This window comes from Nomascus leucogenys, chromosome 5 (assembly GCF_006542625.1).
Source record: "Nomascus leucogenys isolate Asia chromosome 5, Asia_NLE_v1, whole genome shotgun sequence".
Taxonomy (NCBI): domain Eukaryota; kingdom Metazoa; phylum Chordata; class Mammalia; order Primates; family Hylobatidae; genus Nomascus; species Nomascus leucogenys.
In genome coordinates, this window is record NC_044385.1 from 34,312,985 (window position 1) to 34,339,002 (window position 26,018).

Consider the following 26,018-nt stretch of genomic DNA (forward strand, 5'->3'; position numbering starts at 1 on the left):
AGAAAGTTTACTGAAAAAGTTATGAGAGGACAGGGAGGCAATGGAGGGAGAAATGCATGCCTTTAGGGACAGGAAAGGCAAGAAAGGAAACAAACAAACTAGGGAGCCTGGGGCAAAAGACAAACTTCATCAACCTCAAATTATGCCAGAAGATTGCCTTAAATTCAGTTTGTTTGTTTAAGGAAGGAGAAGAAAGAAATGGGTTCCCATCCTAGGGATGGTCATGGGTCACAGTCTTGGGCATAAGAGGGATAGGGGTGGGTAGGGGATAGAAGTGGACAGGGGTGCGTGTGGCCTGCTGTGGAGTCACCTCCTGGCCTCTGCTGCAATGATGGTGAGAGGAGAAGGAGGGTGAGAGAGAATGTCACCATTCAAAGTGGTGAACCATGGTGATCCATGAGGTAGAATTCAGGAGCCTTAGGGTGGCCTCCCTGCCATATTTCACAGGTACCTGGAATGCCACCGTTGTGTGTTGAAGCATTGTCCAAGTGGATATCAGAGTGACTCGTGTAACAAGTGACACACAAACCTTTAACATATAAACACTGAATGCTTCAGTGTTGATCAGTTTATTAGTATTTTTCCAAACCTGAAGAATGGTGAAAGTTTGTGGTACGGTGTGGGGAAAACAGTAAGTGTGGCTTTGGGCAAGCCACTTCCCTTCTATGGCTCTCAGTTTTCCCATCTGCACAATGAGGGGGTTGGAGTGTGTGGTCTCTAAGGCACTGAATTTCAGTCTGTTCTCCATCCATCAGTGGATATGTGAGATGCAATGCAGGGGTGCTGGCCTGTCCCTGGTAATGAGTGAGGATATGAGCAAAGCAGTGAGTACAGCCTGGATTTCCAGCTACTCAGGAGGCTGAGGTACCAGAATCACTTGAACTTGGGAGGCTGAGGTTTCAGTGAGCTAAGATCTGGCCACTGCACTCCAGCCTGGGTGACAGAGTGAGACTCTGTCTCAAAAAAAGGATTCTATGACTATGATTCCAAGAGTGTAAAATTCCAAAATGTTCTTTAGAATTAGTAGAATGGTCAAGACTGGCGGCAGGGCCGGGTGCAGTGCCTCACACCTGTAATCCCAGCACTTTGGGAGGCTGAGGAGGGTGGATCAGTTGAGGTCAGGAGTTCGAGACCCCTGACCAACATGGTGAAACCCTGTCTCTACTAAAAATACAAAATTAGCCAGGCCTGGTGGTGCACGCCTGTAATCCCAGCTACTTAGGAGGCTGAGGCAGGAAGATCGCTTGAACTCAGGAGATGGAGGTTGCAGTGGGCCGAGATCGTGCCATTGCACTCCCGCATGGGCCACAAGAGCAAAACTCTTGTTTCAAAAAAAAAAAAAATATTGGGGGCAGGTGGCACCTTCTAATGGGTGGCCCTTAGTTTCCCCCAAGAAGAGGGAAATCAAGTGAAGTTTCTATTGATGAGCTCTATTTCAGAGCATAGGCCTTTTGGGCCAAGCTGACCAAGAAGGAGGCCTACTAGAAAAGTAGCAGAGAGGCAGGAATGAGCCCTGAGCACCAGGCTTAGGCTAGGGCCCTGTCCCGTAACTCACTCGCGGTGCCACCTTGCCCTCTGCTTTAGTCAGGGCTTTTCTGGCTGCAGGAGCTGAGACCCCACTCCAGTCAACTAAGTAAACGGGGCTTTGTCATAAGGATAGAGTGTGGCCTACGGGAGTCCAAAGACAGGCACTCAGGCCTGAGGGATTGATCGCCCATATTAGAAAACTGCCACACTGAGGTAACTGTCTTCTGTTTCTCTCAGAAGCCTCACAACCATCTTGTTTTACCTGTCTGTCTAGAAAATTCTGTCCCTCAACTGGCAGCTTCCCAGTGTTTTCCCACCTCTGCTCCCAGCCTCTTCTGCTCTCGGGAATCAGGCCTTCCAGTCTGGGTGGGCATTTCAAACCGCCCGGGTGTGGCAACATCCCCATTCACAATTCCCGACAGAGAATAGAACTGGCTCCGCTCCCAGGCCAGCCTAAAGCAGGGAGTCCGTCCGGACCTGGTCCCATCAGCTGGGCGGGGCCTGGACGGGGTCCCAGGGAGCCTCCGGTCTGGGCACCCGAGCCCTAGAATGAGACAGCCCGGCGGTCCCGCGGCGCGGCGCCCTCGCCCTCGCGCTCCATGGTCTCGAAGAGCAGCCGCACCAGCGCCGGCCGTCCCTGGGCCACCAGGGCCCGGGCCAGCCCTAGCACCTCGTCCGTGTGCCCGCGCCACACGCGCTGCAGCTCCTGGCGCAGGCGCGCCGCGGGGTACTTGTCCTGGGCGCGGCGCAGCCAGGCGTCCACCTCGCGGCCCAGCTCTCCGTCGCTCAGCTGTGCCTGGCTCCACTGCGCCAGCAGCGCCTCGAGCAGGCAGCCGAAGCCGTCGGTGTGGCTGGAGCCCGCGTCGTCCAGCTCCACCGCGCGCTTGAAGCAGGCGGCCGCGTTGGCGTCCTCGCCCTTGATGCGCAGGCACTTGCCGCGCAGCAGCTGCAGCTCGGGCAGCGTGGCACCCACCTCCGACTCGCCCGCCTTGGCCAGGAACACCAGCGCCTGGTTCAGCGCCGCCTCGTCCACCGCCAGCAGCTCCTGCACCGCGTCCACGCCCATATAGTAGTAGACCTGGGGTGGGGGACGCGGGGTGAACCCTCCACCGAAGGCGTGGCCCCACGCTCATCCCCGCCTCACGCTTGCTTTAAAAGAAAGTCCACTCCTTCACTCATTCCCACCCTCTCTCCATCGACAGTTATTAATCACACGTTTTATTCCGGCTCCTCTAGAAAAGGAGTACCCCGATTCCAGTTCCAGCCCCTTCACACCTAGCCATACAACCTTGAGTGAGTCAATCTCTGGATCTCGGTTTTCTTGTATCTAAAATTATGATACTGTCACTTCTTGGTAAACATTCCCTGAACACAGATAGAGAATAGATGTCTTTTAGATAAAGAATAATGCCCACACTTCCTGAGTGCTTAGGAAGAGCCAGGCCTTGTTCTAAATACTGTACACACATCTTACTCAGTCCTCACCATGGCTGGAGGAGATGGGTACTGTTATGAGGGATTGAAACTTTTTCTTCTGCATCCTGGCCTAGCCCTGGCCTAGCCCGGCAAGGAGTAAACAAATTCATGCTCAGCTATTGGCTAAGCCAAGAGACTGCCTTACCTGGCCGATGTCCAGGTATGCCTTGAAGCCTGGGCACACCCTGACCACTTCCTCGAGGTCAGCCTTGGCACAGGCCAGGTGGTTCCTGTCAGGCATGCCCCCGAGACCCATCTTGGCCCGCTCCAGGTCATGCAGGTAGGCTCTGATGTGGATCTGCCAACAGAGAGCCAGCTTGGGAAAGATGATCCAGCCAAGGGCCTCTGCCCCCTCTGCTCTAAATGAACCCAGTCTTTTTTTCAACAGCAACCAGGGAGGTTCTGTGTTGCAGTAGAAAGACCCTGAGGCCAGGACCCAGGAGTCCTAGGTCCTAGCCTGGGACCAACTTGGGCTAGCCACACCCTCTTTCTGGTCCTTAGTTTCCCTGTCTGTGCAATGAGTGAGTAGGATGAAGTAAGAGTCCCTTACTCATTCAACAGACATGTATTGAGTGCCCGCCATGTGCCAGTTCCTATGCTGGGTACAGGAGGTACCATGGTAACAAGATAGATGAGGTCCCTGCTCTGGCAGAACTTAGCATTCCAGTAGGGGAGGCAGTCAATAGTCAACAGTACAATTTCAAGTGGTAAGTGCTATGACAAAATAAATATGACAATGGGATAGAGGTGATTGGGGAGGATTATTTTAGGTAGGATGGCAGCACCGATTTTGTGAAAGTCTATGTCAACAAGCAGTTTGGGAAGAATGGCAAGTGGCCCCAACTGACAAGCATCACATTACAAATGATCTCAGACCCTTGCTTTCCTGAATTCCTCCATTTTCCCCACACTTAGAGCATTTACGAAGTTTGGAAGTTTAGGAGAGGTGGGTTTGGGTTGGGTAGGAGGAAGTGAGGGAAAGGGCATTAGTGTTGTTGAAGATATTAATGCTTTATAGTCATCAGAAGGGCTTGGTTATAAGACAGCATCATGGAGGCAGGGGGAGATGAATCTCTGGCTTTCGGGTCAGTTGGACTAGGATTTGAATTCCAGTCCTTCCCTCAGCCCCTAGCTATTAGCCATGTCATCTGGAGGGAGTTCCACAACTCTATGAACCTGAACCTCATTTCTATATCTGAAAACTTAGTACATGAATATCTTCCTTGGGGAATTACCATGATGTCTGAAAGAACATATTCTAGTCAGGAGCTAGTATATGGTAGGTGCTCAGTTCATTCATTCATTCAGCAAATATTCATTAAGAGCCTCCTCTGTGCCAGACACTGTTGCAGGCACTGAGAATACAGTAGACAACAAAACCACAAAAATCCCCGCCCTTAAGTAGCTTATATGTTTTGGGGGAGAGAGAAAATAAACATGATAAAGATGTAAACAGTGTGTAAGGGAGTGATTAGTGCTAAGAAGAAAACTAAACCAGGAAAGGAAAACATAAAATATTGGCGGGGGCTAGGTGTGGTGGCTCACACCTATAATCCCAGCCCTTTGGAAGGCTGCGGCCGGAGGACTGCTTGAGCCCAGGAATTTGAAACCAGCCTGGGCAGATACAGGCAGAACCCTGTATCTACAACAAATAATTTTTTAAAAAATTAGCTGGGCGGGTGTGGTGGTGCACACCTGTGGTCCCAGCTACTTGGGAGGCTGAGGTAGGAGGATCACTTGATCCCAGGAGTTCAAGGCTGCAGTGGGCCATGATCATGCTACTCCACTCCAGCCTGGGTGACAGAGTGAGACCCTATCTCTAAAAGAATTTTACAGATAAATTAATTAACAAATTAAATGTTGGCATGGCTTTGACATTTTCAATTAGATGGCCACTAGAAGACCTGTAGGAAGTGAGGGAGGAAGCCTATCAGATGTCTGGGAGAAGAGCATTCCAGGCAGAGGCCCAGGCCAGCAGGGTTGGAAGACAGAGGCATGAGCAGAGGGAGGTGGGGTAGAGAGGTCATGGGGCCAAGGCCATGCTTATGGGCCGCAGTATGGACTGAGGCTTTTATACAGATAATGTGAGTTCCCTCCTCCTCACCATCTCTTCTCCACCATCCTGTGCTCCTCTAGTCATCTGAGTAGTAAGTGTGACCTTTGGCACCACAGAGAGGCCAGGATCATAAGACACCAGACGGTGATGGAGGGAGGAGAGTAAAGTTGGAGTTTCTGATTATTGAATGCAGTTCCTTGGGGAAGTTCCCTGCCTCCCTGGTTCTATGTGGCCTCATCTGTAGGATGGCACATGTCTGGCCTCTCTCACAGGATTCTTGTGAGCATTAAATCAGACCACGAACATGAAAGTGCTTGATGAAATTCAGAATTTTATAGAAATATTTTATTATTTACTATTATGGTTAATGTCATTATTATCTCTAATAATAACCACATCCACGACAGTGAAGGAATTTCACTCCTGCCTCGTACCTGCTGGCAAAGTAATTAAGCCACTGAGACCAAGACTAGGAGTAGATTTGCCACTAGGTCATGTGGATGGTAGTGGAGAAGATGAGGGAATGGGGGGACTCTCTGGCTTGCAGTGAAGTAAACTCGGAGCTCTGAGTCGGCTTCCTGAAGCACGTGGTCTCTGTGTGGGCTCTAGGGGGCAGGTCTGGGACCAGTGTGGGAAGCTAGCAGGAGGCAGACCTCACCTAAGTGTGTAACTTGCCGAGCTGAATGACTGTGCAGTGGACTGCATCAAGAGACAGTGAGATAATTCAAAAATATGCCTAATATTAAATTAGTAGCAGTCAGTCTCTTATGAAATCTTACTGTGTGCTTGATGCTGAGTTTTACATACAAAACCTAATATAATTCTCATAACAACTCCAGTCTACAGATAAAGAAATTGAGGCTCAGAATCTGGGTAAGAGTATTTTGCCAAAGGTCCCATAGCACGTGGTGTTGTGGGATTTGAACCAAGGCTGTCTGTGTTCAGAGCCAGAGCTCTGATCCACTATATTAAATGACCTCTACTGGCTTTCAGAAAAGCACCTCCTATGTCTAAGGCACTGTGCTTTAGAAGCTACCTCACTGTGTCTGTTGACAACATCTTAAGGAAAGTGTTGTTATTTATAACTTACAGATTTGGGAACTGAGGTTTAGGGGGGTAAGTAGCTTGCCGCAAGTTCCACAAGGCGGAGAAGCCAGATTTCAACTCTGGTCAGTCTGATTCCACCCGTGCCAATCCAGAAGAGGCTGGGGGCTCACTGACCGGGAATTGTAGAAGGGATTCCTGCAGTGAGTGGAGGCTCCTGCACTCTTTCACTCAAAAGCCTTACACGGCTGGGTGTAGTGGCTCACACCTGGAATTCCAGCACTTTGGGAGGTCGAGGTGGGAGGACTGCTTGAGCCCAGGAGTTTGAGACCAGCCTGGGCAATATAGTGAGACCTCGTCTCTACAAAACAAAACAAAAATTAGCCGGATGTGGTGGTGTGCACCTGTAGTCCCAGCTACTTGGGAAGCTGAGGCAGGAGGATTGCTTGAGCTCAGGAGGTCTAGGCTGCAGTGAGCCATGGTGGCACCACCATACTCCAGTTGGTGACAGAGCGAGACCCTGTCTCAAAACAAACAAAAAACTTTATAGAACCCAACTGTGTCTTTTGATGGCTCCTAAGCTCCCTTCCACCATGAGGACTCCCTGACCCTTGGGCCCTGGCAACAGGGTCTTGGCCTCTGGCCCTTGTTCTCTGATTCCCGATGGCAGGGTGAGGTGGGGCAGGAAGTTGACCCACCTTGGCCCTTGTGCAGTATGCCTGCCAGTTGAGCTCTGGATCTCGTAGGACATCCAGGGCCATGTTGCAGGTCCCAGTGGCCATATCCTGCTTTCCCAGGAAGTAAAAGATTTTGGCCAGGCGATTCAGGATGGGAGGTTGGTTCTTGGCAATCTCGATGGCCTAGGTAAGGGAGGAGTGCAAAAACAAACCACTTTCTTGGTCATTAGCCAGAGCTGGCTAAACAGTGCTGAACCACAGGAACCCCATCTCTGGATACAGCTGTATCAACAGAGTGCCCTCTACCCATATCCACCCTTATCCACCTGCCAGTAAGTTGTAATATCATGGAGCCCAACACCTTGGGGCACAACCCATTGGCACTCAACTCCTGAGATCCTGACCCATGACCACATCACCGGTCACATCCAGTAAAGCCTTCCAGACCCCAGTCAGACCCCTCCTTCCCAGTGTATGCTCTCCCATCTTCCTGGGGCAGGTGAGAGGAAGGGCCAGAGGCAACCCCCATCCCCCAACCTTACAAAGTACAGGGTTTCTACCTGGGTAATAATACTTACCCCCACTATTGTCATTGACTGCTTCCCGTTGTAAGTGACTTGTCTTAGTGTCACACAGCCTATGGGCAGGGCTGGCAAGGAGACACCAGCTAAACCCATCTTTCTACTATGCCATTGGGGGTGGAGAGGTAGGGAACTCCTGGCAGAGGGAATACTGTGAATGAAGGCCTCAAGGGAAAAAGTCTAAAGGTCTATTTCAAGGCTGGAGAAATGGGCTGGGGCCAGACTGAGTATGGGGAGGGTCTCTTTTGTTTTGAATGAAGAGAGGATGGAGAGCAAGGTCTGGAGTAAGTGTACTTCCTGGGTGGGCCACACGGTGGGGGTTGATGCCCAGAGAAGCCTGGGTTCTGGGTAGAGACACTGGGGTGCCAGCCTCCTTCTCAGTTTAGAGGGTGGGTGTAGGTGGGGGCACGTACCTTGCCAAAGCAGTCCAGAGGGTCGGTCCCTGAGTACCCGCAGTCGTGGACGCCCATGGGGGTGGTGGAGAAGGTGTCCTTCCGCTCCAGCAGCATCCCGAGGTAGCACCAGGCCAGGGCTGGGGGTGAAGGGTGGGAGAGTGTCTCTAGGAAGCAGCAGGGTGGAGAGAGGGAAGGGGCCATCTCCATCCTAGGTGTCTCCCATGAAGACAAAGCAAGGGACAGTAGAGTGAGATCACTGAGGGCAACCCAGGGACAGAGAGAAGCAAAGGTGGAGAGAGGGGCCGTGTGAGGGGTTAGTGAACCCATTTTAGTGCTTATTCTGTGTTCAATGTGTCATCAGGGGGACCTCATTTCAGGTATGTAGGTCTCTTCTGACTTCAGCTCTCACCAGCTCTGGTGGTTCTAGTCCCTGTTCTTGCTCTCTGGCCCTGCAAAAAAAATGACTCGACTCCTCTCCAACAGAGGCTTCAATCTTCTGACCATAAATAGGTGGAAATAGGGGAAACTACCTCTCACCCTCCAGGTCACAAGCCGCAGACGGGGAAGCCTGCAGTCGCAGTGACTTGTAATTGGCATGTTCACTTGGGCAAGGTATGTGGGCTCCTTGAGGTGCACAGATGAGTGTAGGGGACAGAACAAAGGAGGAAGAAACAGGAGCCAAGAAGGGGAGGTAGTGCCAGAGGTGGGTGCAATGCCAGCGGACTGTTGGCGGGGGGCAGAAGCTGCTGTCCCACCCATCCCCCGGGTCCCTACCTCGGTGGCGGGGGTCCTCGGACTTGAGCACTTGCCGGAGTAGGGCCAGTGTACGGTTGAAGGCAGGCAGTCTCTTCTTCTCCTCACTGCCCAGCTCCAGGAAGAGGCCATCTAGCCTGTGGCCGAGAAGGAGATGTGGTTGGGTGGCACCCCCTCCCGGCTGTCCTGTGTGCTGCCAGCCCTGCCCAGGCCTGTGGTGGTGGGGAGGTGGCAGTTTGGGGAGCCCTTTCCAGTAGGATGGGCCCAGCCACCTCTGCCCTTACCCTGCTGGCTGGGTGCCAGGCCACACCTCTCCCTCCTCCATCCCGTACCCCCGCCACCCTCTTGCCTGACCTGATGTAGAGTGTTGCCATGGTGAAATACCAGCCCCTTTTCTCCTCCATCGGGATCTAGGGAAACAGAGAACAGCCCACGCTGCTATTACTGAGGTGCTCTGGCCATTGTTCATAAACTGCCACACTCGCTGAACCCCAAGAGGCAGCAGGCACAGTGGGAAGGGCTTTGACCTTAAACACCCTTGATTACAGTCCTGGTTCTGCCCCTGACTGGCTGGGTGGCCTTGGGCAAGTCACTTCACTGCTCTGACTACAGAGGCTTTGTGAGGGCCCCCAGTGAGGTGCCCATCCTAGGGTAGGTTTGACGAGCATTTCCTCCCCCACCCTCCACAGGGCCCCCAACCCCAGGGCGCACACCCCGCTGCCCACCCTCTCCTCCACGCCCACCTGCCTCCCCGTTTGGTGCCATCCCTGCAGTCTTCACCTTCCTGAGAAAGCCCCTTTGGGCATGTTAAGTGAGCCCAGCTCAGCTGAAGCCCAAGACCCCCCTGAACTGTTTTGCCATTATTATTCCTGCCAACCTTGCTGTGTGACTTGGGCACTAGATAAAATATTTATGCTGTTATTTATGGGAGTAGCTGCTCCAGCTTCGGGAAGGAATTTTAATGAAAACCAATAAAACCCCCAGTGCATATCAGCAGCTCTCCCTCAGGCTCCAGCCCCTCCCTCCACATTCATCTCCCGTCCCTGATCTGGAGGCTTCACTCTGCACTCGCCACTCCCACTGTGGCCTCCTCAGCTGTCGGGGAGGGGGACCCATCATCTCTCTACCGCCATCTCGAGCAGCTGGGGTGAATGCATTTGTGAGCACCTATGGCATAAAGCCCTGTGCTGGGTGCTCTGGGAATGTGGCACTGAATGGGACCTGCACCCTGACCCAAACGCACTCACAACCTGGCAGGGGAAGCAGATCCAGCCTTCAGTAATAGGATGCGACTCAGTGCCTGCATGTGCCAGGATCCTGACACCCATCTTCTCCATCTCACAACAAACCTATCAAGTAGCTGTTATCCACATTTTATAGAGGAACATATTGAAGCTCAGAGAGATAAAGTGACTTGCCTGAGGTCACACAGCTTTTGAGGGCCAGGGCTGGGATCTGGTCCCCATTTGTCAGCCTCCAAAGCCCATGCTTGCTTCCCCACACTGGGTTGCCAATAGCTGTGGTATGAAGCCAGGCCTGATCGAGGCCATGAGAGTGGTACACAGGAAGTGTGGCGGATGGGCAGGCCACTCCCAGCTGGGGGATGTGGGCTTAAGGAGGGTCTTGGGTCATATTGGCACTTCAAAGGGTGGGCTCCAGATGGAGGGCTCCTGTGAGCAGAGGCTTGGAGACATTGGGGATGGGCAGCTGATGGGTGCGCAGCACAGAGTGTGGGAATGGGGATCTGGGGGAGCCAATGCTAGCAGGTTAGATGTGGCTGCTCCGGGGACACCTTGGATGAATTTGAAGGGAGGGGTCCTTGTGAGTCAGATCCCACCAACTGGTGTGACCGCCCATCAGGACAGGGTCTGGAACCCAGGTCCCAGTCAGACCACCCAAAAGGGGCCCCACTAATTGCATTTCTCAGTCAGTATTCCCTGAATATCTTCTCTGTGTGGCTCTCGGCTGGGCAATAAGGACAGGAGAGAAAAGGCAGGTCCCACGTTTATGGGCTCTGGGTCCTGCAGGAAAGCCAGACCCAAAGACACAATTAGAGTAGAAGGAACACGGGGGCTATGGGAGCCCAGGGAGGTATGCTATACAATCCAGGAACATCCCCATGGCTTTCCAGAGGAGGAAGTACTAGGGCAGGGTCCTCAAGGGCAAGTAGGAATCACCCAGGTGGATACGGTGAGAAAAGGCAATCTAGGAGGATGGGACATCAAGTGCAAAAGCTCAGAGAAGAGCGAGCAAGGCGTGCTGGGATCTGCATGCAGCTGGAGGGCTGGAACCCTGATGGTAAGGGGCGGAGGGAAGAGCCAGCAGGGGCATAATCAGGAGGGGCCCCTGAGTGCCAGGGTCAGGACTTGGAGCTCATCTGCAAGGTAGTGGGGAGCTATAGAAGGAGATAGAGCTGGGGGGTTGGGCGCAGTAGCTTATGCCTGTAATCCCAGCACTTTGGGAAGCTGAGGCAGGAGGATCTCTGAAGCCCAGCAGCAGTCCAAGACCAGCCTGTGCAACATAGTAAGACCCTGTCTACTCAAAAATCAAAATCAAAATAGCCAGGCACGGTGGTGCAAGTCTATAGCCACAGATACTCTAAAGCCTGAGATGGGAGGATTGATTGAGCCCAGGAGTTTAAGGCTGCAGTGAACTATGATAGCACCACTGCCCTCCAGCCAGGGCAACAAAGTGAGACCTTGTGTGGCGATTCCTCAGGGATCTAGAACTAGAAATACCATTTGACCCAGCCATCCCATTACTGGGTATATACCCAAAGGACTATAAATCATGCTGCTATAAAGACACATGCACACGTATGTTTATTGCGGCACTATTCACAATAGCAAAGAGTTGGAACCAACCCAAATGTCCAACAACAATAGACTGGACTAAGAAAATGTGGCACATATACACCATGGAATACTATGCAGCCATAAAAAATGATGAGTTCGTGTCCTTTGTAGGGACATGGATGAAACTGGAAACCATCATTCTCAGTAAACTATTGCAAGGACAAAAAACCGAACACCGCATGTTCTCACTCATAGGTGGGAATTGAACAATGAGAACTCATGGACACAGGAAGGGGAACATCACACTCCGGGGACTGTTGTGGGGTGGGGGGAGGGGGGAGGGACAGCATTAGGAGATATACCTAATGCTAAATGACGAGTTAATGGGTGCAGGAAATCAACATGGCACATGGATACATATGTAACAAACCTGCACATTGTGCACATGTACCCTAAAACCTAAAGTATAATTAAAAAAAAAAAAAAAGAACGAAAAAAAATTGGCTAGAGCTCAGGAATGCCAAGATCCGACTGATGTGTGCTTTTACATTTGTATCACCTTGAAGGGTAATCCTGTTACTTAGGTGGGAATATGTATACTGGGACTTTAGCTGGGAATAGGACTGTCTGGAGGGGAGAAGGGATGGCCTCAAGGCTTAAAGGGCATCCCTGAGAAGTGAGGAACACTTCCCAAAGCAAAAGGCAGGGATAGGACTCTGGATACCCTTATCTGCTTTACTTACACTGGACCTGGGAAGGAAGAAGGAGACTGGGATTTATGGAGCACCTAGTGTGGGCCAAACTGGCATGATGTGTCAAAGCCTGACCATGCAAAGGATCAGGGGCACATGGGGTGCCTCAGGCTTCCTGGCTGCTTCTTCTTTTTTCTTTCTTCTTTCTTCTTCTTCTTCTCCTTCTTCCTCCTTCTTCTTCCTCCTTCTTCCTCCTCCCTTCTTCTTCCTCCTTCCTTCTTCCTTTTTCCTTCTTCCTTCTTCTACTCGCTCCTCCTCCTCCTCCTTTTTCTTCTTCTCCCTCTTTTTTTTGAGATGGAGTCTTGCTCTGTCACCTAGGCTGGAGTGCAGTGATGTGATCTCAACTCACTGCAACATCTGCCTGCTGAGTTCAAGCTATTCTGCCTCAGCCTCCCGAGTAGCTGGGATTACAGGTGTCTGCCACCACACCCGACTAGTTTTTGTATTTTTAGTAGAGATGGGGTTTCGCTATGTTGGCCAGGCTGGTCTCGAATTCCTGACCTCAAGTGATCTGCCCACCTTGGCCTCCCAAAGTGCTGGGATTACAGGCGTGAGCCACTGCGCCCGGCTCCCTGGCTGCTTCTATGTGAGCGATCCCATGACCTCTGGTCCCTCACCTGCTTTGAGGTTGGCTCAACTGAGTCATGGTGGGGAGAAAGAGAACCCACTCTCCCTTCCTTGCTCCTGGCAAGGGAGCCCAGCGTCCAGCAAGAACAGGTGTAGTAGACTTGGGGGGTGGGAATGTGAAGAGCTGAGGCTCGTGTGCCTGGCAGGCCTGGCCATATGAGATGGGCGACCTTGGGGGATGAGTTACCCCTGGCAGGTTATGTCCTTATCTGCAAAGGAGGATAATCATATGGGCCTCTCAGGAGTTGTGAGGGCAGTGCCTGGCCCAGAATAGATGTCTGTTCCCTTCCTCCTGGTCTGGGTAGAGCTAAGTAGGATTAGCGTTCTCTAGGAGGTTACTTTGTCTGCTGTGGCGTGTTTCAGTGCCCGATGAGGCAACGTGGCCTTTGGCCCTAGAATCTGGAGCCATCCTGTGGCACCCTACTGTCCTCTCCCCACTATGCTCCCAGGACCTCAGGACCTCCAGTCCCCTGTTGGGTCCCAGGCACCTTTCTTGCCTCCACAGGTCCCCAGTGTTGGAGACTAATGTGTTCTCCTCAGGGATCTCCCAGCCACTCTCTTGTTTGGTATTCAAGTGGCAAGAAATTAAATTATGTGTCCAAACCACAGTTAGTACATGACAGAGCTGGGGCTTAGACTCATGCCTCCATGATCCTATTCCCAAGCCTTGTCCACAACACTCAGTTATCCTGATCAATCTCCTTACTAGATATCCGAGGACACCGAGACGAGAGAGGTGAAGTGGCTTACCTAAGGTTCCACACTAGTTAGCATCAGAGCTTACAGTCCAGCGGTTTCACCACCACTCTGCGCACTGTTGACTATTACTGATTAATTCAAGAGCCTGGTTATGGTTTTCACTAAGCAAGCAATACCACCACCTGGTGGCAGTATGCCTGAATTGCAGGGGCAACTCCTAAGCGTCAACTCTCCTCCCCTTCAACTTGATGACTAAAATTGATTTTCAAAAAAGTAGCTAATTGGGTGACATCTGTGTGACTAATCCCTAAAGTAGTCCCTCATCAGATCCCGCTTGAGAGCAGCATTTGCAGGAGGGCTTGTGGGGTTGCAGATGGGGTCAGTGGATATGGAACAGAATTAATGGGATACACAGATCTAGTCAGAAGCCTCATTGTGCCTGGGCTTTATTCCTCTATCCCTGTGGTGAAGCTGGTCTTGGCTGTTCACTCTGTGGTGCAATTCCGGCTCTAAAATAGACTGTCTCTCTCTCTCTCTCTTTTTTTTTTTAGACGGAGTTTTGCTCCTGTTGCCCAGACTGGAGTGCAATGGCGCGATCTTGGCTCACCGCAACCTCTGCCTCCAGGTTTAAGCAATTCTCCTGCCTCAGCCTCCCGAGTAGCTGGGACTACAGGCATGTGCCACCACGCCCAGCTAATTTTGTATTTTTAGTAGAGATGGGGTTTCTCCGTGTTGGTCAAGCCAGTCTCGAACTTCTGACCTCAGGTGATCTGCCCACCTCGGCTTCCCAAACTGCTGGGATTACAGGCTTGAGCCACTGCATTTGGCTCTGGACTGTCTCTTTAAAAATCTTTCTGGTTGTAACTGAAGCAGTAACTGAAGCAGCCGCTGAAGCTGTTACCAGGGGCAACCTGGCAAGCCATAGTGCGTTAAATTAAATTAAACAGGCTTGTGACTGCCCCCTCCCCTCCTGGAGAAGGGAGGGGGTATTCCCCCTCTATCCTGGAGAATAAAGTTGCTGTGAAACCTCTTATGGCTGCAAGGAATTCAGTTACAGAGTTTACGACTCCCAGAGGCAAGATGTTTAGAGGCAGCCTGGGAGGAGGCTCACAGGACTTCTGCCAGAAGAGGAGTATTTATGGTGAACCTGCCTGGGGTTGGTGGCCTCCGGTCAGGACACCCCCACCTTTCTCTCATTTGATCCTTATCACAATCCCGTGCGCTGGGGATTCCATGGTCTATGAGAAAGGCTGGCCAGCATATGAGTCCAGGTTTATGCTAGAGGAGCTTACATTAGGCTGCTGTTCTGTGGCAGATTCATGGGAGGGAACTAGGCAAGGCCCATGCCGACCCTAAAATGAAATTTGTAGACCCTGGTACGAGCTGAAGGTACGAGTGAGAGACAGACCTCAGGTGAGGTGTTCTCAGCACACCTCCCAGCTCTTCTGAGGCCCTCGCTATTACTTTCCTCATATTAGGGATGGGGAAACTGAGGCTGACAGAAGCAGACTTGCCTACTTAACCTGGTACTTCAGGCCAGGTCTCTCTGACTTCAGTGCTCTTCCCACAAGATCTAGCTGCAAGGAGCTAGTGTTTGTACAGTGTTTACCATTTACGAAGGGCTTTCACACAGACTCCATGTGATCCTCAGAACAGCCTCATGGAATGTGAATGGAGTAACATTACCCTCTTCGTACAGATAGGAAGACTGAGGCAAGATGCTATCTTCACAGTCACATGTCCAGTGTGACAGCCTCGACTGAAACTTGGAGATGATGCTCTTTTGCTATACTAATAATAGCAACGTTTGAACACTTACTATGCACCAGGCACTTCATTTACATGTGCTACCCCATTAGACTTTCTCAAGGGTTACCTATGGGGTAGGGATTGTTATTCTCCCAAGTTTACAGATGAGGCAGCTGTGGCACAGAGTGGTTAGGGCATGTGCCCAGAGTGACACAGCTAGCAGGTAGTAGGGCTGAGAACTCTTCGAGTTAGCTCCAGAGTCTTTGCCTCCAACTACCCTAGGCAAGCGGTTTTCAAAGTGTGGCCCCCAGACCAGCAACATCAGCAGCATCACCTGGGAATTTGATAGAAATGCAAATTCTTGACCCACTGAATCTAAAACTCTGGGGTGGGAGCCCAGCAACCTGTGTTTTCACAGGCCCCTACTGCATGCTGAAGTTTGAGAACCATTGCACGAGGCTCTCGCTGTACTACCCTAAGGTGGAGCAAAAATGGGCTAGAAGATTTGTCTCTTTTTTAGTGAGTAAAAGGATCAGAAATTGTGATCCTCAGGGAAGCCTGAAGATCGAAGCTCCTGTGGGCTGGGTGAGTAAGCAAAAAAAGGTTAGTGACCTGACAAACTGCAGGAAATGGTAGGATTAGGATAAGCCATTACCAGAGCAGGTATGTCTTAACTCGGGTGGGGTACAAGGTTGGATCTCAGCATCCCATTTACTTCAAAAGATGGCCCCAAAAGAAGGAAATGTTGGGGAGCTTGGCTATTTTAAGTTATTCCAATAGAAGATCTTTCACTACACCAATGACTTACAATATATATGCATTTGAACAGGCTATACAGACACCTTGCTGGTTAAGGAAAATATTTGCCTTGTATTTTGAACTTTGCCCCTGATGACAGGCTGTCCTCTAGATGCAGAGTCAGTTCCTGAAAGAGACTAATTTTCTTTCTGGGGAGGAGGAATGAGAATGGACATTTCTCCAGTGTCACTGGGCTCCTCAGTGCATCATGGCACTGGGTTCTCACAGCAGCCTTAGAAGGCATAATGCATCTTCCTCCTTTTACAGATCAGGAAACAGAGACTACAGAAAAAGCCACCGGCCCAGCCCCATAGCCCAGGGCAGAAGTGCCAGGATTCAAGTCCAGATCTGCCTCCCTCCAATGCCCCTGTTGTTTCCACCTCATCGTGCTGACTCTGTGAAGGCTGACACTGCAGAAATAAAAGTCACAAGGTGGCAGGCCTGTGGATATGTCCTTCCTGCACAACTGGAATGTCCTCTGTGATGACACAGAGCAGCCTTTCTGCTCCTGCAGACCGAGCCCCACCCCACCTGGCCCCAGCCTGCCGCCTGTGGGCCATGTACAAGACAGGCAGGGAAGGGGGTTGCTCTTCCCCACACCCAGCTGCGGGTGGTGATGCTCTTGTGCTCCTGCCTTGTCAGGTGTGGGGAGGAAACAGAAGATGAGATTGGAGTCTCACGCCTGCCTCTCACTCCTCTAGGGGTCCTGGAGAGCCCACTGGCGTGGCTCAGCTTCTACATCTGCAAACAGGGGTGACCCCACGTGGCCTGCCTGCATCACAGGCATGTTGGCCGAGGTGGTATGCACACAGGTGGAGGGAATTTGGGATTTGGGTGTTAGGCCATGGAAACAAATATTCGGTCCTGTCTTGGGCTCCCTGGACAGTTCCCTGCAGATTTCAAGCTTTGAGCAGCTCCCTGCTGCCACCTCCTTTCTGGTCCTAGGTCTGTCATTGCAAACACAGGCCCTGTGAGTCAGCTTTGCTCTGTGCTGGGTCCCAGACTTGCTGGACTGTGTTGAGCCACTTCTCTGTTTCATTGTCCCTAGTGAGAGGGCCATTCCCTGTCTGGTCCAGGGTCCAAATCCAACTCTAGCACAGGTAGTAGCTGAGTGGGTCTGCAGAAGTCTCTTACCCTCTCCAGTAACAACAGTGATGCCTGAATTTTCTCAGCTCCTCCCATGGGTCTGTGCTGTGCTGCACTCTAACATACATCATCCTTTCTCCTGTAAAAGAGGTGGTTGGACCGGATGATGCTAAAAGCAGCTTTCGCTCTGGGCTTCTGTATCTATGAGGAGGAGGGTACCCAGCTCTCAAACTTCCCAGCTAAGTGGGGAGAGAAGCCAGTAGCAAACTTAGAAGGCACTGATATGCAAAGGTGAGCACCCCAAGGCCACATAAGGCTGGAGCCAGACCCTTAGGAAAGCTGTCTCTCCTCCTGGGCTTTGATGTCCCATAGACCTGAGTTCAGTTCCTGCCAGCCACACGTGCCCTTGGGCAAGTCACAACGCCTCTCTGCGCCTTAGTTTGCTGTCTGTAGAATGGGGTTAATGGATTTGCCAGCATTTCTGTGGGGAAAATGAGATAATCGCTGAAAAGCACTTGTATGCACAATGCCTGGGATATCATCCAGCTTCATCTACCTCCTCTTGTAGCTGAACCAAATCAAACCACTCAGAATTGTGGAGTCGTGTGTGTGTGTGTGTGTGTATGTGTGTCTGTGCGCATGTGCACGTGTGGACACGCAATGCATGCATGCCAGGGATCCTGGGCTTGCTGACCTATGACCCTCTCTTGGGCCTTCCTGCCAGGTCCCCACCCCACTGGGTGCAGTGATGGATTGGAATGCCCACACCTTTGTTTGTGAGGCTGGCCACCTCCCTCCCCAGCTGCCTCAGCTGGCTGGTGAAGTATGGACAGCCCCGTGTGCACTGGGCCCACCTGGGCAAGTCCCTTCCCCTCCCTGAGTCTGTTACGTCCAGGGTGCAAGGGGGAATCACAATACCTGGCAGTGTGTCTGTGAGATTTGAATAAAAATAAAATGTGCGAAGGCAGGTAAGACCCTGAGCTCAGTGCCCGGTGCACCAGACACCATTGCGGGTGTGGTTCCTGTCATTACTCAGGGCCTGCCCTGGTGTGTGTGTGACTGCATGTGTGTGTTAAGGCACCAGTGTTTTGGGAAAAGGGGAAGAAAATAACATAACTGACTTGGCTTGGGACAGGGATTTTTTTTTTTTAATCTTAGAAAATAAGTTCAAGTTACCTTATTTTAAAAAATAGGGATTTTAAAGACAAAATTGAGTTATTCGACTAAATTAAACAATGCCTGCAAACTCCTCTTGGGTGTTCAGCTCTATGTCAGGCATTGAGGAGGGTGGATGGGGAAGAGAGAGAAAAGCCCAAGACAGAGTGCCCACACTCTAGGGGCAAGACAGAAACCAAGTGGGGGTAAGCCAGAGGTTGGGAAGGCTCTGTTGAAGAGCAGTGGCGAAGTGCTGTGGGCCAGGGCAGGCAGGGAGAAGCCCCAGGCAGGACCTCATGTGCCCCTGCCTGGTGCTTTTCATGTTCTCTCAATCCTCACAGCAACCATGTGAGGTTCATGTTAGAATCCCATTTTACAGAGGAGGAAACTGAGGCTCAGAGAATAAAGACTTGCCTGTAGCCAGCTAGTGATGGAGGCAGAATTCTCACCTGGTCTAACTCCAAAGCTTATGCTCTTAATAGCTACTTAATCTAGAGATTTGCTACCAAGGGTCCATCTGTGAGTGTATGTGTGTGTGAGAGATGGCGTGTGCATACACATGTGTATATTTAGAGGGTTGATGGGAGGAGGAGGGGAGTGATCAAAGCGATCTGCCTCCTCATATTTTTTGTAATTTAAGAAAGAGAAATGTGGCTGGGCGCAGTGGCTCAGCACTTTGGGAGGCCGAGGCAGGCCGATCACCTGAGGTCAGGAGTTCAAGACCAGCCTGGCCAACATGGTAAAACCTAGTCTCTACAAAAATACAAAAATTAGCCAGGTATGATGACAGGTGCCTGTAATCCCAGCTACTTGGGAGGCTGAGCTGAGAGAATTGCTTGAACCCGGGAGGCAGAGGTTGCAGTGAGCCGAGATCGTGCCATTGCACTCTAGACTCAGTCTCAGAGAAAGAAAGAAAGAAAGAAAGAAATGGTAGGGAATGAAGAGCAAAGAAAGGAAGTCACAGAGACACACCCTTTCCCATACAAACACTGATCATGTTTGGATTATGGGCTGAATGATTAACTTTTATAATGTTTTCTTTTATAATTTATTAGTATTGTTATTATTTTGTAGTTTAGGTTAGCAGATGAGCAGCTGTTCACAGTTCTTCAGCAGCTCTTTGTCCTTTGAGCTCCAGAGGCTCTTCCCCACCTGGGAGAGTCCCAGCCCCACAAGGATGGAAAATCTCTCGCTGCAGGGGGTCCCTCCTCCTCCTTCTTTCCTGGCCTGACTCTGACTTCACCTTCTACCTCATCCTCCCCAGTCTCTGGACACAAGGCAACCCACTCACCTCCTCTCTCTCCATGATCCTCTGCCTTAGATTTCCAGGAGTACGCCTGCGAGGGGTCTCCCCTCACCATCCTGCTAGCCACCTGCATTATACCCCACTTCTCTGAACTCTCCAGAAAGAGCAAAGGCTGTGCAGTCAACCAGGGTGGCATGGATTTAACTGCCATTTACTAGCTCTGTGACCCTGGGCAAGCCTCATTCCTTGCCCCAGTTCAGCTGGCACTCAAGCCCCCGTGCTCTGCAGGCCCCACCACAGGGCCTTTGCACGCACCATGCCCCTGCTGGGTGTGTCCCCCCTCATTCCTGCCTGGGAACTCCTGCTGAAGGGGAGTGTTCCCTCTCTGACTCAGTCACTCCCACTTTATCCACAGGGCCCGGACTTTCCAGGTCACTCTTGATACCAACCTTTGGTCCCCATATGCCCAGAGTATACTTTCATTGTCAGCCCCTGGGGCCCTGTTTTTGGTTCAGAAAGTGTGACCTCTGGGTGTACAGCACTTAGAGATGATTGCCAATGACACACGCCTGTGATGAATACCTGTGTCCTCAGCCACTGGTAGACACGTCTCTGATTTGTCCCTTTGGCCCCCATTCCCAGAAGAGGGGCTCAGGTAAGCATAGTTAATGAAGAAGCAGATGTTTGCTTCTCCTTTTGTTCAAAGGCTTCTTAAAGGCAGGGACTTCTTAAAAACAGAGCCTGGCACATAGTAGGTGTTCAATAAATGTTAAAATGCTCAGTAAATGCCTCTCAGACATGCCCAGAATTTTCCAGTTTATGGGCATTTTTAATCTCATCATTTGTTGCATAATCCCAATAAACCTGGAGCTGATCAATGTTTATGAAGCAGAAACTCAGGCAAGTCACAAGAGATGACAAGTGACTTGTCCATAGCCACACAGCAAAATAATAACAGAACTAGGTGCTCAGAACCAAACCTCTGACTCTAAAAATGATGCAACCATCATTATTGCCATCCTCCCTGCAACTATCTCTTGAGCATCTGCTCTGCCAGGTGCTTTAGAAGCATGATGTCATCTAATCCTCAGATGATAAATGGGGTCTCCAAATGCCAAACTCTCTCTGGAGGTTTGTGTAGGGGGCTGACCACAGCTGCTCTGTGCAGAACTGTGGAGCAGCTGCTGGGCCACGCCCCAGGAGACAGCACAGGGTTGGCAGCCACTCCCCCATGAAGCACTCGGCTCCCTCCCTGGAGTGCTGGGCACCCTGCTTAGCACTCTCTCATCTGGATGTTCACTCACTGGGGAATCCCCACTGTGGCCGTGTTCCCAGACAGGGAAGAGCCAGCCTCTGTTTGATAGCTACCCCTGAATCACTGCTTTCCTGCTCACCTCCTCCAGGAAGGCTTCCCCCAGTGAATGGCCTCCTAAGAGCAGGAAAGTGCCTCAGAGACCATGTAGCCCCTGCTTCCTGCACCCCTTCCACAGATGAAGAAACCGCAGCCCGGGGAGGAGAAGGCCCCACTGTCGGTAGTGTTGCAGCTGAGACAAGAACCTAGACCTCCTGGCTCCTAGCCCAGGGCTCTTCAGGCCCCTCTCTGCTGCCATGACCTGCTGTCATGACCACACTCAACACATCAATTTTGGCTGTGCCTTCCACTGAGGGTAGCCTGGCATTCAGGGCCACAGGCTTAGGATTGAAACAAGAGACCTGGGTTCTTGTTGACCTCATGCAATCAATGGTCATGTCTACACCCAGCTTAGGAGCAGAGGAAGCTCTCCCAGCCGGGGAGAGGGAGGGGTCATCTGTGACCCTGCTCATCCCTGTGCAGGCTCTTTCTAGGTGCTTTACAAATATTAACTGTTAATTATGACATCAACCAAGTGAGGGATGTCCCTATTTTACAGATGACAAAGCCTATGACATATGTAACATTACTATCTCCATCTTACAGGGAGGGAAAAGGAGCTTGGTGGTGCTAAGCACTGATTTGAAGTGAGTGAGCATGGGGGAGCTGGAATTTGGATCCAGACCATCTAACCCAGGGTCAACTCTCTTAACCCCTACCCGGCATGCTGTCCTTAAGTCAGGTCCATGCCCTCCGACCTGTACTTTCTGAGGTCTTGACTCTCGCATCTTCTCTTATTGAAGCCATGAACATTCATGGAAAAGGCACTGAGGGGAGTGTGCGGAGCCTTTGTGAAGGGAGCTGTGCTACCCATGTGTGAAGGCTTGTTATTTACATATCGCAAATCTAAAACATTATAAAACATCATTGTTATCAGCTCAACCTTGTCTGTGCTGTGCCTTCATGGAACCCCTCTGAACCATGGTTTCCTCTTCTGTAAAAGAGAATAATGCTCTACCACATCATTTTTCTGTTATTCAGTGCCTAGTGTGGCAGGCTGCCTCCGAGATAGCCCCAGTGATCGCCACTTCCAGGTATTCACATCCTTGTGTAATCCTCCCCTTTGAGTGTGGGCTGAACCTATGACTTGCCTCTAATGAGCAGAAAATAGCAAAAGTGGTGAAATGTCCATGTGGCAAGGAAAAGAGGGAAGCCATTTGCAAGAGCCAGTGAGGAACTGAATCCTGCCAATAGCATGTGAGTGAGCTTGGAAGCAGACCCCCCCTAGTCAGGCCAGCCTTCAGATGAGACCACGGCCCAGAGGCACTGAGTGAAGCCATCCTGGATTCCTGACTCACAAAAACTGGGTCATAATATATACTTACTATTATCAGCTGCTAAATTTTGGGGGTATTTGTTATGCAGCAGTAGATAATATACCTAGTATTTGTCTATTGAATGCTAGGCCCTATGCTGCACATATATCCATTCATTTATTAAGATACATTTATTGAGTGCCACTGTGTGCCAGGTGCTGTGCCAGTGTGTATTGGCTTTACAGTGGTAAACCAGACAGACATTGTCCTCACTCTCAGAGACCTCACGGTTGAGCTGGGGGTTTGGAAACAGACAGTGTGAGCAGTGCTATGGGAGCCCAGAGGAGGCACCTGACCCAGCCTGAGGAGTTAGTGGAGGCTTCCTAGAGGAGGGGATGTCTGAGACCAACCCGAGACTGAAGAGAACCTTCCAGGCAAAGCTGGAGCCGAAGGGCACCCCAGGAAGAGGCCGAGAAAGGGACAAGGTGAGCTGTAAGGAGATCTGGCCCATGGAGGAACAAGGGGAAGTAGAGTGTGGCAAAAGCCTGGCTTGGAAGGGGGAACGTGGCAGAGGAAGGACAGAGAGGTAGATCATGGAGGATGTCAGATACCCACCAAAGAGCCTAGGACTTATCTGCCAGGCAGTGGGGACATGGCCAGCAAGATGGAGCACCACTACACTGGCAGCAGACGGGAAGATGAAGCAGAAGGGTCAAGCTGGAGGGCAGGACCCCAAGGATGGGTGACGGCAGCTACCCTGGTGCAGGCAGGAAGGCATGGAGGCTGGGCTGGCAGAGGAAGGCTGGAGAAGTGTGGAGAGACCTCAGAGATAACAGGAGGTTGAGGGGACAAGATTTGGGGGCTGAATGGATGGGGATGGAGGTGAGGGGGAGAGAAGAGGTGGGAATGTGCTCAAGTTTCTGGCAGGATGCCTGATCGTGCCTTTTACTTAGGTGGGTGTGCACAGGCGCAAGAACAGGCACTTGCTGGCAGGAGCAAGGTAAAAAGGATGAATTGTCCAGGTTGGGCTTGTGCTGTTTCCAAAAGAAGCTTGGGCAGGCAGTCCCACTAGGAAGTGGGTCCACTCCGTAGACCAGGAGAGGGCTACAAGCCTGGCTGGGGCAGACGGGGGATGCACATTGGAAAGGCATTTGGGAGGCCAAAAGACCAGGGTTGAGGGAGAGTCAGGGGTACCGGGGCATCTCTGCAGACAGAAGGGACCATGGTCACAGTCCTCCCAGCGGGAGGTAGGGAGACAGGGGTCACCCACCTGCTGCCCGTAGCCTAGCGCCTTGTCGTAGAGCGCGATGCCTGCCGCCAGCCCCCGCGCACGCTCCTCTGGGCTGGCGCAGCCCACGTCAAAGCCGTGCGCGTAGCCCTGCTCGGCCAGGCAGCGAGCGGCGCGGAGCTGGGGGTTCCCGGCGGCCTCGGGCTCCTCCGCCAGGCCCATGAGGCCGGCCAGCCGCGCGGCGCACGCCTCCTCCTCTTCCTCCTGGCCCAGCCGCCCGTACACATGTGCCAGATTGGCCCAGGCGTTGAGGTTGCCCGGGTGCTCGTGGGCCACCTCGAGGAAGCACTCGCGGGCCTCGTCCAGCTCCTCCAGGTAGAATGCGAAAGCGCCCAGGAGGTGACGCACGGCGGGGCGCTGCGGGGCGGCCGCCAGCTCAAGCTCCTGCCGCAGACCCTCCCGCTGCAGCTTCAGGTCCCGGGCGCGCTGTGGGGCCGGCGAGCGCGGCTCAAAGTTCAACTGCATCTCCAGGTGAAAGTGGCCCGGGAGGTAGTCCAGGTCGTCGATGAGGGCGTCTAGATCGTCGGCCACAGCCTCCAGCTCCGCCATGACTGCTCCCTCTGCTCCCCTGGCCTCGCCCTTGTCCCTGAGGCTGTGGAGGGCAGTGGATGGGGGCGTTCCCCGAGCGAGCTCCGTGCGGGAGGCGAGGGGCAGCCGGCAGAGGCCCCGGGCGCTGCGGCCTCTCGGTCTCAGGGCGCCTCCCGCAGGTGGGTGGGCCCGAGGAGTGCCCTGTAGGTGTTTCCGCTTTCGCTGCTCAGCGGCTTGTAGATGCTGACATTGCACAACCAGATGTGCCAGAAAAACAGGCGCATTGTCAAATATGGGGTGCGCAAACCTCGGTGCAAGGCAAAAGGCGTGTTTTTACTCTGCTAAGCAGAGGAGGAAACTGAGGCTCAGAGGAGAAAACTGAGGCTCAGAGGAGGAAGAGAACTTGCCCAGGTCACAGAACTGGGGCGTACCCAAGTAGGTAGGCCTGGAACCCCAGTTTGCTGAAGGCCGGGCCTTTCCTCCAGGGGCACTGCTCCGCCCTGTCTGCTTGAGCTGTCAGGACTGGCTGTTCTAGCTGCGGCAGCCACCCTCACTCCTGCCGCTGTCCCATCCTCTCTGCAGGTCCTCAGTGCTTTTCCTCAGAATGGAGCCTGCCACCTCCCTCCTCTCTTTTGTTGGCCATTATTTATGACGCTTCTTTCCTGGGGTTTCTCTGTGCCCTCTCTGCTCAGCAGTGAGCTCCTGTGCAAAGACTATGGGCTGCATGTGCTGGTTCTAATCCTGCTTCTCCAACCCTAATAAAGTATGACCTGCCACCCTTTCATCACCTGTGACACGAGGATGACAATCCTTCCGCATTTATCAGGTAAGCCTGATAAATGGCCACTCTGGATAAATGTCAGCTCCCACTCCTCCAGCTTGGTTCCCATCCCGTCGTGCACTCCACCTGTGGTCCCAGTTTTCTTGCTTTGGCCAGTGTTCCTCCCAGGTCTAGAGTGGTCCCATAACCTCTAGCCTAGAGGCTGGGTGGCAGTGCTCCCTGCTGCAGGGGCCAGTTCCTCCCGCTCTTCTTTCCACCTGGGCCTGGCTCCTGCCATCCTTGTTGTTTCATCTTGATAGACAGATGAAATATATATCTAGATGAAATCTAGATAGAGTGTCTATGAAGTTATAGATGTAAATATTTATATTTCATATAGATGAAATATCTATATATTTCAAGATGAAGCAACAGAGACCAGCATTTCAAAAGAGGAAATAAAGCCGATTAGTAAACTTGAAAAAATATTTGACATTAGCAAAAAAAAAAAAAGTTAAAACAACATCCTGGTGCCATGTTTCACCTGCCAATTTTTAAATATAAAATTAATTTTAATAATTTTTAATTGAAAATTTTGCTATAAATTGCTGGTGATCCTGTGATGAAACTCGTTCTCTCACCTGCTTGAGAGTATCGGGGATGGATTCACAGAGGGTTTGGCTTTGAAAAAAAATTGCGGGCCGGGCGTGGTGGCTCACACCTGTAATCCCAGCACTTTGGGAGGTCGAGGCGGACGGATCACCTGAGGTTGGGAGTTTGAGACCAGCTTGCCAACATGGAGAAACCCCGTCTCTACTAAAAATACAAAATTTCCTGGGCGTGGTGGCGTATGCCTGTAATCCCAGCTACTTGAGAGGCTGAGGCAAGAGAATCGCTTGAACCCGGGAGGTGGAGGTTGCGGTGAGCCGAGATTGTGCCACTGCACTCCAGCCTGGGCAACAAGAGCAAAAAACTCTGTCTCAAAGAAAAAAAAAATTGCGACAACGTATACTTAACAAAGAATTGACAGTGTTAACCATTTTCAAGTGTACAGTTTAGTGGCATTAAGTGCATGAATGCTCCCCTGGCCTGGTCCTTGTCCCTGAGGGCACTGTTGTACCACTGTTCCCACCTTCCATCTCCAGAACTTCTTCATCTTCCCAAATGGAAACTCCATACCCATTAAACAATAACTCCTCATTCTCTCCCCGCCCAGCACCCGGTACCCACCATTTTATTTCTGTTTCAGTGAATTCAACTACTCTAGTTACCTTACATAAGTGGAATCATATAATATTTGTTCTTTTGCGACAGGCTTATTTCCCTTAGCATAATGTCTTCAAGATTCATCCATGTGGT

General features: G+C 51.7%; 1 protein-coding gene across 2 annotated transcripts; it reads right to left on the reverse strand.

Annotated features, from left to right (window-relative positions):
- Positions 1 to 556: 556 nt before the first annotated feature.
- On the reverse strand, positions 557 to 25,408 carry TTC22 (tetratricopeptide repeat domain 22). 2 transcript variants are annotated; one of them, XM_030812894.1, is made up of 7 exons: positions 23,354 to 24,074; positions 8,864 to 8,919; positions 8,531 to 8,646; positions 7,775 to 7,893; positions 6,802 to 6,963; positions 3,149 to 3,301; positions 557 to 2,605 (listed from the first exon to the last, which is right to left on the reverse strand). In XM_030812894.1, the coding sequence occupies exons 1-7, from the start codon at positions 23,918 to 23,920 to the stop codon at positions 2,072 to 2,074; spliced, it is 1,707 nt and encodes a 568-aa protein (XP_030668754.1). In that variant the 5' UTR covers positions 23,921 to 24,074; the 3' UTR covers positions 557 to 2,071. The 2 variants fall into 2 exon arrangements, with proteins under 2 accessions (XP_030668754.1, XP_030668755.1); XM_030812895.1 differs by lacking the exons at positions 557 to 2,605; positions 3,149 to 3,301 and adding an exon at positions 5,371 to 6,464 and having other exon boundaries at positions 23,354 to 25,408.
- Between the last annotated feature and the right edge of the window lie 610 nt (positions 25,409 to 26,018).

Bases quoted from the DNA above. Each gene is read 5' to 3' on its own strand.
- TTC22 (XM_030812894.1), bottom strand. From the start codon at position 23,920: ATGGCGGAGCTGGAGGCTGTGGCCGACGATCTAGACGCCCTCATCGAC. The intron at 6,964-7,774 runs GTACGTGCCCCC...TCCCTTACCTAG, and splicing joins CTCTGGACTGCTTTGGCAAG to GCCATCGAGATTGCCAAGAA. The intron at 2,606-3,148 runs GTAAGGCAGTCT...CCCCCACCCCAG, and splicing joins CATACCTGGACATCGGCCAG to GTCTACTACTATATGGGCGT.